Source organism: Mobula hypostoma, chromosome 6, assembly GCF_963921235.1.
Source record: "Mobula hypostoma chromosome 6, sMobHyp1.1, whole genome shotgun sequence".
Lineage (NCBI taxonomy): Eukaryota > Metazoa > Chordata > Chondrichthyes > Myliobatiformes > Myliobatidae > Mobula > Mobula hypostoma.
This window is the reverse complement of record NC_086102.1, coordinates 20,465,529-20,477,547: the sequence shown is the minus strand read 5'-3', so window position 1 is coordinate 20,477,547 and position 12,019 is coordinate 20,465,529. Positions and strand designations below refer to the sequence as shown.

The 12,019-nt window shown below is 39.9% G+C and overlaps 1 protein-coding gene across 5 annotated transcripts in view; it reads right to left on the bottom strand.

The window, feature by feature from the left end:
* The window catches only part of brwd1 (bromodomain and WD repeat domain containing 1), a 158,343-nt gene that overhangs the window by 122,481 nt on the left and 23,843 nt on the right, over positions 1-12,019 (bottom strand). For all 5 annotated transcript variants that reach the window (XR_010018284.1, XM_063050359.1, XM_063050361.1 and 2 more), the window contains 2 exons: positions 6,049-6,270; positions 4,941-5,041 (listed from right to left, as the gene is read on the bottom strand). Coding sequence is in view for 4 of the 5 variants with exons in the window: in XM_063050359.1 (XP_062906429.1) it covers positions 4,941-5,041; positions 6,049-6,270 (323 nt within the window). In the remaining variant the exon portion in view is untranslated. The remainder of the gene's footprint in view (positions 1-4,940; positions 5,042-6,048; positions 6,271-12,019) is intronic.

The following is a 12,019-nucleotide window of genomic DNA, read 5'->3' as shown; positions in this document are numbered from 1 at the left end:
CCCTAGGATCCCATGCCTCCTTACTTTCTCAATAAGCCTTGTATGGGGTAACTTATCAAATGCCTTGCTGAAATCCATATACACTACATCTACTGCTCTACCTTTGTCAATGTGTTTAGTCACATCCTCAAAAAAGTCAATCAGACTCGTAAGGCACGATCTGCCTTTGACAAAGCCATATTAACTATTCCTAACCGTATTATGCCTCTCCAAATGTTCATAAAACCTGCCTCTCATGATCTTCTCCATTAACTTACCAACTGCTGAAGCAAAACTTACTGGTCTATAATTTCCTGGGCTATCTCTACTCCCTTTCTTAAATAAGGGAACAATGTCAGCAACCCTCCAATCCTCCGGAACCTGTCCCATCCCCCTTGATGATGCAAAGATCATTGCCAGAGGATCAGCAATCTCCCTTACCTCCCACAGTAGCCAAGGGTCTATCTCGTCCGGTCCCGGTGACTTATCTAACTTGATGCTTTCCAAAAGCTCCAGCACATCCTCCTTCTTAATGTCCACATGCTCAAATCTTTCAGACTGCTGCAATTCATCCCTACAATCGCCAAGGTCCTTTTCCGTAGTGAATATTGAAGCAAAGTATTCATTAAGTACCTCTGCTATCTCCTCCAGTTCCATACACACTTTTCCACTGTCACACTTGATTGGACCTATTCTCTCACATCTTATCCTCTTGCTCTTCACATACTTGTAGAACGCCTTGGGGTTTTCCCTAATTCTGCTCGCCAAGGCTTTCTCATGGCCCCTTCTGGCTCTCCTAATTTCATTCTTAAGCTCCTTCTTGCTAGACTTATAATTTTCTAGATCTCTATCATTACCTAGCTTTTTGAACCTTTCGTAAGCTTTTCTTTTCTTCTTGACTAGATTTTCAACAGCCTTTGTACACTATGGTTTCCATACCCTATATTGGAACGTACCTATGCAGAATGTACCTATACAAATATCCCCGAACATTTGCCACATTTCTGCCATACATTTCCCTGAGAGCATCTGCTCCCAATTTATACTTCCAAGTTCCTGCCTGATAGCTTCATATTTCACTTTACTCCAATTAAACACTTTCCTAACTTGTCTGTTCCTGTCGCTCTCCAATGCTGTGGTAAAGGAGTTAGAATTGTGATCACCATCTCCAAAATGCTCTCCCACTGAGAAACCCGACACCTGACCAGGTTCATTTCCCAACACCAGATCAAGTACAGCCTCTCCTCTTCTCAGCTTATCTACATATTGTGTCAGAAAACCTTCCTGAACACACCTAACAAATTCCAGCTCATCTAAAACCCTTGCTCCGGGAAGATGCCAAGCAATATTTGGGATATTAAAATCTCCCACCACCACAACCCTGTTATTATTACACCTTTCCAGAATCTGTCTCCCTATCTGCTCCTCGATGCCCCTGTTCCTATTTGAAGGTCTATAAAAAACAGTAGAGTTATTGACCCCTTCCTGTTCCTAACTTCCACCCACAGCGACTCAACAGACAAACCCTCCATGACTTCCTCCTTTTCTGCAGCCTTTGCACCATCTCTGATCAACAGTGCCACGCCCCCAACTCTTTTGCCTCCCTCCCTGTCCTTTCTGAAACATCTAAGGCCTGGCACTCGAAGTAACCACGCCTGTCCTTGAGCCATACAAGTCTCTGTAATGGCCACAATGCCATAGCTCCAAGAGCTCGTCCACTTTGTTCATGATGCTTCTTACATTAAAATAAACACATCTCAACCCATGAGTCCAAGAGCATCCCTTCTCTACCATCTGCCTATCTTCCCTCTCACATTGCCTACAAGCTTTCTCTATTTGTCAGCCAACCTCCCCTTCCTTCATCTCTTCAGTTCAGTTCCCACCCCCCAGCAATTTTAGTTTAAACTCTCTCCAACAGCCTTAGCAAACCTCCCTGCCAAGATATTGGTCCCCCTTGGATTCAAGTGCAACCCGTCCTTTTTGTAAAGGTCGCGTCTGCCCCAAAAGAGGTCCCAATGATCCAGAAAATTGAATCCCTGCTCCTTGCTCCAATCCCTCAGCCACACATTTATCCTCCACCTCACTCTATTCCTATACTCACTGTTGCGTGGCACAGGCAGTAATCCCGAGATTACTACCTTTGAGGTCTTGCTTCTCAGCTTCTTTCCTAACTCCCTGTAGTCTGTTTTCAGGACCTCCTCCCTATGTCTTTGGTACCAATATGTACCATGACCTCCAGCTGATCACCTTCTCACTTCAGGATATTGTGTAAGCGATCTGAAACATCCGGGACCGTGGCACCTGGGGAGCAATCTACCATCCGTGTTTCTTTCCTGCATCCACAGAATCACCTGTCTGACCCCCTAACTATACATTCCCCTATCACTGCTGCCCTCCTCTTCCCTTCCCTACCCTTCTGAGCCACAGGGCCAGACTCTGTGCCAAAGGCATGGCCACTGTCGCTTTCCCCAAGTAGACTGTCCCCCCCCACTGGTACTCAAACAGGAGTACTTATTGTTAAGGAGGACAGCCACATTAGTACTCACTAGTATCTGACTCTTGCCCTTCCCTCTCCTGACTGTTAACCACTTATCTGTCTCCCGAGGCCCCGGTGTTACTACTTGCTGATAGCTCCTCTCTATCACCTCCTCACTTTCCCAGACCAGACGAAGATTATCAAGCTGCAGCTCCAGTTCCCTAATGGGATCCTCAAGGAGCTGCAGCTCGATGCACCTGGCACAGATATGGCTGTCCGGGAGGCTGGGCGTCTCCCAGACTTCCCACATCTGACACCCACTACAGAAGACCAGCCTCACAGACATACTTCCTATTCCTCACAGGTAGCTTACCTCGCCTCAACCCGCTATCAACAAAGCCCATTGAACCAAAGCCCTCCTACTCTGTCTACCTCTACTCCGTCACCCACTCTATAAAGCCATTAGTGAAACTTGTTTACAGGAGGGACAGGACTGGCAGCTCAATACTCTGGGGTTCCGTTGCTTTAGACGTGACAGAGCAGAAGGATTAAAGCAGGACAGTGGTGCTACTGTTCAGGGAAGATATCATGGCAGTGCCTCATCAGAAGAGAGTGAAGAACTCATCTAATGAGGCATTATGGATGCAACTGAGAAATAAGAAAGGTATGACCTCATTGATGGGGCTATACTACAGACCACCCAACAGACTTAGGGACTTAGGAGAATACATTTGTAAAGAGATCACAGATTGTTGCAAGAAACATAAGGTAGCTATAGCAGCTGGCAGCCCCCTTCAATCCTGTGCATTGAAGTCTCAAGTCAGAGGTGGTGATGCAGCCAGTCAGAATGCTCTCAACAAGATCACAACTGAGTCTCATTCCCAACATCTCATGCACAAAATGGGATTTGAATTTGCATTTTCCACATCTACATTCAGCAGACGAGTAACAATGCATAAAATACAGCAATTTTTTTTTAAAAAATCAGCATGTGGATATTAATACAGCTAATGAAATTAATGAATTAAGAACAAACTGGTGACAGCACTGTTTTAATAGTGATGAGACTATTACTAAAAACTTTGGGAAAGGAAACCTGCTGAACAAACATGGTCTGACATGATTCATTTCTGCAGATTTTGAATTGAATGTCTTCTGAAAAGCCAGCAATCTACTCGTTTGCATCAAACCACTACAAAGAAAATGACATCAAGGTTAAATGAACTGGATTACCCTGCATCAACCTTGGAATTCCCTTCAAACATGACAGATGATATATTTAAGCAACATTTCAGCTGGAACTTGTTTCCTTGAAACAAAACATCGTGAGGACATTTGATAGAGGTTTTGATGTCTTGATGCATTTAATCAAGTAAAGGAAACTTAATTATAATGGATAGCTCAAGGACCAGAAAGGTAGAGGTTAAAGTTCTAAGCAAACTAAAATCAACAAGGGGAAATGCAAGAAAAATACTTAGACTGATTAGGATCTGGAATTCATCACCTGCATAGGAGGTGAAAATAAGATTAGATCCTTAAAGGAAATTGAATTTATAATTAGGAATGTACAGAGCTACAGGGAAAAGAATGGAGAAGCAGGTTGGTTGGATTGTTCCATCTGGAAGTGGCAAAGATTCAATAGAGAATGGCCCTCTACTGTGCCTACTATTGTATAATTCTATCAGAGTTACACATATCCAGCATTACATAAATCAAATGACAGCATTAACCAATCAAAACTATTCATTTTTTAGGATCTGTAACTATACAATGTCTTATTCATTGAGACATAAAACATTTCAAGTGCTCAAACAGTGGCTGCAATGTTTTTCAGCTCAAGCATCAAATCATTGACCCATTATTGGTTAAATTTGGCATGTGAAAATTTCGCTACGCCTGCAAAAACATAGTCTTTGATACTTTGAAACAACAGTGCTTCTCAGTCATTTGATGTGTTCATGCTCATACATTGTAATTTCAATTATTTCAATTATAACCCTAAATTAATCTGCTAAGTCCAGAGAGCAAAGCATTTGTAACCAATTGAGAAAATAATAGTGTTGAATTGACTATGAACAAACATTTCTGTTCACTATAATTACTCCCTTGAAATCTTTTTTTGTCATTCTTATTTTTTGACTATTGTCATGCTTCCAATGATATGGCACAATATTATTTCACACTTATTGTTTGAGAATAAAATTATTTTCTGGAAGTGAGAAATCATTTTCAAAGTGGAAAAAAAAATCAATTTTATTTCCTTTATCATTTCAGAATATTTATTCCGACTGACAGAGAAGGTTTTAGAAATAGTTGTCACTACTACTCTTTGAAAATATTACAAATGTGGTAGTGCATACGAATATCAGCAAAGACTAAATAAATATTTTAAAATGAACCAATAAATTATTAAACCAAGATTATAATTATTCCAATTTACAAAATAGCCACTTTATGTCATTGATCAATACTTAGTAAAACTTACTTAAACTTTAGCGTATCTGAATCCCACTGCCAAAAACACACACTCCCATCAGATCCTGTAGAGGCCATGTACCGGACTGAACCTTTACTCATTGGACCAAACTGGAAAATTGTAGAAAGCAGCATCATACATAAAACACAAGGACTATTGTAAATAGTTTAACCGTATTTACATAATATCAGCAAACAAAATAGATGAATCACATTCTTTGCTTTAATGCAGCTACAACAAATTAAAAACTTGATTTTAAATGTCAAAACCTCATTAATAATACTGAATCTTGATTTACTAATTTATTTTGACGTTAGAATGTGTAAAGTAATTGCATCGACATTTATCTGTGTTCCGAGCATTCACACATCATGTACAATATTTATGATATGTTTAGATGGTGGCCAAAACTGAAATTTCAAAAATATAATTGGGGCACTCAATGGATTCCATCTAACCCCAATGTCTATCCAGACAACCTTTCCAAATGGATTTTTAATGCCAAATTCTGAATTCCAGTAACCTTGCCTGAGTTGCATTGTCAATTTAAGATGCTGATACAAAAATGACTGGACAGCCATTTAAAAAATAAATGTGTTGAAAAATACAATAACTGATCAGATTGTAAAATAACTTCCAATTTGTATCAGCATACCACTTTTCTCCCCCAATAAGAATCTATTGCAATTATCTATTTTATATATCAAAGTATTTGAATATCACGTTACAACCAGTTCACATAATGAAAGGGCAAGTCTTTTACATACCTACATTCAATTACAGAAAGTTATTTTAGAACCCTTTGTAGTTAATTATTTTCCTAAACTAACTTGCATGAGATTAAATGGTAGAAGAAGCCTGATTTTTAAATATGCAAGTACATAATTCTGTTCCGTGCTGGCACAATGCAAGTTCTTTCAGAGCTAACTTGCTGAAATCATTGTTTTTTTAAAGTTCAGGATTTATGTAATTTTGTTGTTGTCAGAATGAAATTCTTAAAAGGTCACCATAAGAAAACTGGTAGAATCAAGAAAAGAGCAAACCCATTGATTACAATTTTAAACAACATTCATATAGTACTTACAATGTCATAAACTTTACATATTTTTAATATTACCTGCAAAGAAGTAATGGATCCTGTATGTCCTTGTAGCACAGCTACGGGAGCGCATGTTCTCAAGCACCAGACTCGAATTAGCTTATCACAACTGCCAGCAGCTAACATAGAGTTCTCGTAATTCACAGCCATATCAGAAATTTCAGTAGAGTGGCCACGCAAGGTGGAGAGTAATCGACCAGTGTGTGTGGCCCAGATCTTTACAAGACAATCATCAGAGCCCTGGAACATAATTATTAATGTGTTACTGAACAACTTTCTGAATTCTAGAGCCTTTGAACCCCCATTTATCTCACTTAATTTTCCACTCCTCTAATTTAACTTAAATTTAACCTAATTTTATGTGGTGCAAGCTACCATGGTAACTCACATGTAAAATTTGCCACATCATTATATGAGAGCTTAAAATTAATTTGATAGACATGTTTTGCCTATAATTGAAGCTCAAATCAAACTGATTCACAAAACATTTGATGGTACAATTTGTACACAAATCCTACTAAGATGTTTTCCGGACAATGATAAAGCTTTCAAGATGCATTAAATTTATAAATTTATTTTGTCACAAACAGCTCCAGCAGAAATTGACAAAACATGCCAATCACCAAAGATGGAGTTGATGTGACTGAATTTAAGAGTAGAATTAATTTCAATGTTCATTTTTAGATTTTCAACCCTCCCATTCACAAGATGCTGCACATCATCCCTTCGAAATATGATGCAAACTGTTAGGATCAAAAGCTGACAAATTCCACAGACATAATGGCCTGTTTTCCTGGGTTTGAAAAGACATAGTTCCAGAGATGGTGGATGAACAGAGTCATAGACTTACAACATCATACAGCAGGAAACGTGCCTTTTGGTCCAAATGGTCCATAGAGACCAAGATTCCCATTTAAGTATGTCCTATTTGCCCATGTTTTCTCTGAACCTTTCCTAACCATATACTTTTTACACATGTTGTTTATGTACCTGCCTCAATGATTCTTACTGGCAGCTCATCCCAATATAATGACCACTCTCTGGATGAAAAAGGTGCCCCTCAGGTTCTATTAAACCATACCCCTTTCACCTTAAATCTATGCCTTCTAGTTCTGATTCCCCAACTCTAGAGAAAAGAAACCTGTGTGCATTCACCACATGTCCCTCATGATTTCATATACCTCTGTGAGATCACTCCTCATACTCCTATGCTCCAGAGGAAGAATCTCAGTCCGCTCAATCTCTCCCTGTAATTCAGTCCTTCAAGTCCTGGTAACATCCTTTATGGGTGGCATAAATATTTCCACTAATATTGAAAAGGTTTCAGAGGAATAGAAAACAGTAAGGATGATACCACTATTCAATAAAGGAAGGTGAAAGATGCCAGAAAATTATAGGCAACAATTGTCAAGAGACTGTTGGACATTATGGGGATGCTTAGCAAGACATTTGATGCCAACTAAACAATGCCAACATAGTTTTGTGAAAATTGCCAAACAAATTTAGAGAATGCAACTAACAGTAGGTAAAGAAAATGTCAATGGACAAAATAGATTTCTGAGGCACGTTTGATAAGGTGTCACTTAAAAACCGCAAAATAAGGACATGAAGTATTGGTCCAAAACGTCAACTGTTGCACTGTTTTCCACAGATGCCGCCTGGACTGCTGAGTTCCTCCAGCATTTCAGTGTGTTGCTTGGATTTCAAGCATCTACAAATTTCTCATGTTTGTGACACAAGGTGTAAATGTACTTGCACATTTCTAATCAGCAGACTGGAACAAGCAGGGTGCCTTGGAGTGCAAGGATCCGTCTATTTTAGTGACTTGGATAAAGTAACCAAGTGTAATATTTCCAAAGATGCTGACAGAGGGGGGAAAACAAATTGCGAGAAGGACATCAATTGACCAAGAGATTCCCCAATCTAACTTCTGAGGTGAGGATCAAACTTTTAAAAAAGTTTTCAAAAATGAAAGGTGATTTAATTGAAACGTACAACATACTAATGGGAGCAAGACAGGGTATTTTTGTGGTTTTGAAAAGAGGTGGTTACACTAGCAGGAGTCTCTCAAATGACAGACATATTTTTAAGATAAAGTCTTCTCACAGAGGGTAGTAAATCTCTGGAATACTCTACCCCAGAGAACTGCAAGTCACTACAAGGGAATCTGTTACAGAACAGGAGTTGAGCCATGGGGTAGCAGTCATGATCATATGAAATGGCAGGCCAGACTGGAGGGGCTCAATGGCCTATCCTGTTCACATTTTCTTGTGTGCCTACAAAAGGATATTGACATTTTCAGTCAATTATGAGAAAAGATAGCAGCTGGAATACAAGCTGAAGCATGGGAATATCTGCTTTAATAGAAGAAATAGAAAAACACATTGAATGGTGTGAGCTACACCATTATATATGATCTGCATCTGAAACAGGAATGTTATCTGCAGGAACAACAAATAATTAAGGCAGCAAGGTACAGTGATGCTAGATAGTTTGTGAACCCTGCAGAATTTTCTCTATTTCTGCATAAATATGACCTAAAATGTGATCAGATAGTCACACAAGTCCTAAAACTAGATAGAGAACCCAATTAAATAAGACAAAAAACATCACTTCCTCATTCATTTATTGAGAAAAAGTATTCAATATTACATGTATTTGTTGGGAAAAGTATGCGAACCTTTACTTTCCGTAACTGCTGTAACCCCTTGTACAGTAATAACTTCAACCAAATGTTTTTGATAACTGTTGATCAGTCCTGCACATTGGCTTGTAGGAAATTTAGACCATTTCTCCTTCCAAAACTGCTTCAACTCTGGGATGTTGGTGGGTTTCCTTGCATAAACTGCTTGCTTCAGGACTTCCACAACATTTCTATAGGATTATGGTCAGGACATTGACTCAGCCATCCCAAAACATGAATTTGACTGTTTTTCAACCATTCTGTTGTTGATTTAGTTTTCTCTTTTGGATCATTGTCTTGTGGCATTATCCAACTTCTATTAAGCTTCAGATGATGGACTGCTACCCTGACATTCTCCTGTAAAATGTCTTGATATAATTTTGAATTAATTGTTCTCTCAACAATTGCAAGCTGTCCAGGACCTGAGGTAGCAAAGCACCCCACACCATGATGTTCCTTCCAACATGCTTCACAGTTGGGATGAGGTTTGGGCGTTGGTGTGCAGTGCCCTTTCTCCTCCAAACATAGCAATGTGCATTTTTCTGCCAAAAAAGTTTAACTTTTGTCTCATCTGTCCACAGAACGTTATTCCAGAAGTACCACTGTAGAACATCTGAGTGGTATTTTTCAAACTTGAGATGTACAGAAATGATTTTTTTTTTGGAGAGGAGTGGTTTCCACCAAGGTGTCCTTCTTATAGTGGACACATTTTTATATGACCACAGGTTTCATTTACTGTGGGTGTCACTTTAAGCGCCTGGACGAGGTGGGAGTATGATGTCAGTATAACAAAATGCGGACAGACTGCTGGGACACATCAAGAGAGAGACAGAGAGGACTTCAGACTGCGAACAGGAGCTCGCTACAGTAATGGGTGAAGTTTGATATTTTCCCATACCCAAAGGATTGGATGAATGAGCGGTACACAATGCTTATTGGATATGTGACTGTCACTTCTTATGATCCATAAGTGGATTTTTGGAGTATTCTGTGGCGGCCACTTTCGTTAACCCTTACATGGATTCAGGGGTGTAATGTGGTATCCACTTATGCTAAGGAATATTCCGTGACTGTCACCTTGTAATATCTCTATGTGGATTTAGGAATACAACTCGATGGCTGAGATCTTCTGTGACTGTTACTTAGTTTTCCCTGTGGAGTTCTTCGTGATCGCCTCCTCGTTGCATTTTAATGTGGATTTACAAGTTTCTCCACCCCCCCCGTACCTATTCCGTGGATAGCTGAAACTTTTCAGCTTGCCATCTTAAAACTTTAAGAACTGTTCCTAAGCTTGATGGTTTGGGAGCCACAAACACATAACACTGTTAACTTCTGTTTAGAAGAGTAGTTTGCTTAATTTTCTATATTTTTACTAGATACTAATAAATATAGTGGTTTACTATTAAACCCTGACTCAGTTTGTGGCCTATTGCTGCTGGTACGTAACATAAAGTGGGGACTCATCTGGGATCTGAACAAATTGGAGCTTATCCATTGATTTCATTGATTACTTCCCTTTTGATTGATGTGTGTGGAAACCAGCAGCAATGGATATTGATGAATTCCTGGCATCACCAACCTCTGAGGCATTAGAGGAAGCTAAAAAGGCAGGTTGTTGGTCATTGATAAGAAGTTAAAATTTCTTACAGTAAAGCTGGCTATGAAAAAGGCAGAGATTCAGAGGAGAATAGTTGAGCACTATATATCTATGGGTGTGTTTGAAGCTGAGGTGTTAGAAATGTTTCCTGAAAGTAAATCAGATGACCATCAGTACAAGACGGAACAACAAAAGTGAGAGCTACAGAAACTTAGAGACTGAGGAAAGGGACAAACAGAGGCAGTTTGAGCTAGAGAAGCTAAGGTTTGTGGGTCAAACTTCTGGCTCTAGTGATAGGTTTGTTGCCAGTTGGGAAGTGGTTCCTCCATTTGATGAGGCTGAGGTTGATAAATACTTTCAGCATTTTGAGAAAGTTGCTCAGAGCCTACAGTGGCCAAGAGAATGCTGGCCTCTCCTGTTACAGAGTCTTATTAAAGGTAAGGCTCAGCAGGCGTATTCTGCCCTATCAGTTGACGATGCAGCTGACTATGGGACAGTAAAATAGGCTGTGCTTAAAGCTAATAAACTGGTTCCAGAAGCCTATAGGCAAAGGTTTAGGAATTTGAGGAAATCTGTGAGCCAGACTCATGTGGAATTTGCTCATGAGAAGTCTGTATGTTCTCTACAGAACATTTGTACTTGTAGATGCACATCTAGAAATGTGGATGATGATTTTGACAAATTGAAAGAGTTGGTTTTAATTGAAGAGTTTAAAAGGTGTGTCCATAATGACATAAAGACATATTTAGTTCAGAAGGATGCTGGCACTTTGCAAGAATCTGCTAAGTTAGCAGATGAGTTTGCTCTGACGCATAGGCTGAAGTTTACCCCAGGTAAGACCTTTCAAAAGACTAGCATGGATGGTCAGGGTAAACCAGAAATCAAATCTGGGAAAAGTGACAAAGTTAAGGATGAGGGGAAGCAATTAAAGGAGAAACATTCTGGTCCTACTTGTCACTATTGTAGGAATCCTGGTAATGTTATGGCTAATTGTTTCCTCCTGAAGGAGGAAAAGGAGGTAGTTCCAGATGCCTGTATTCAGCGTCTTGAAACACAAGGTTCTGGACATTCTGATGAAGCTCTGCTGAGAGCTGAGATATCTGACCCGGTTAGGGAAGAGCTCATTCCTTTTGTGTCAGAGGGATTTGTTTCAGTGAATAAAGGGTCACCCCTGGTGCCAGTGAAAATCCTTCGAGATACTGGGGCTTCTCAGTCGCTCCTGTTGGACAACGTTCTGGAGTTTTGTGATGAGACTGCCACTGGTGAAGTGAATCTTATTCAAGGCATTAGAGGAGGCATTGTCCCTGTATCTCTGCACAAGGTAATTTTGAAGTCAGAGTTAGTTTCAGGACCTGTTAAGATAGGACTACGGCCCAGTTTACCGGTGAAGGGCTTTTCTTTGTTGTTAGGGAATGATCTAGCAGGCGGCAAAGATGTCCCTGCAGTGCAGTTGACGACTACACCAATCACTGATGACCCAAAGATGGATTCTAGTGTTTACCCATCCTCTGCAGTTTCTCATGCAGGAAGCTTACCAACGCAGATGGTCTTGTGGAGAGTGGTTCCGCTACCCATGATAGCTCATACCAAGATTCAGGTTTTGATGACCTGTCAGTGATTTTCCTGCCTTCATTGTTTGACCAGGATCCTTGTATTAGGCCTGACTATAAAGATTTGCCTTTGTCCAAGAAGGAGTTTATAGCGGAACA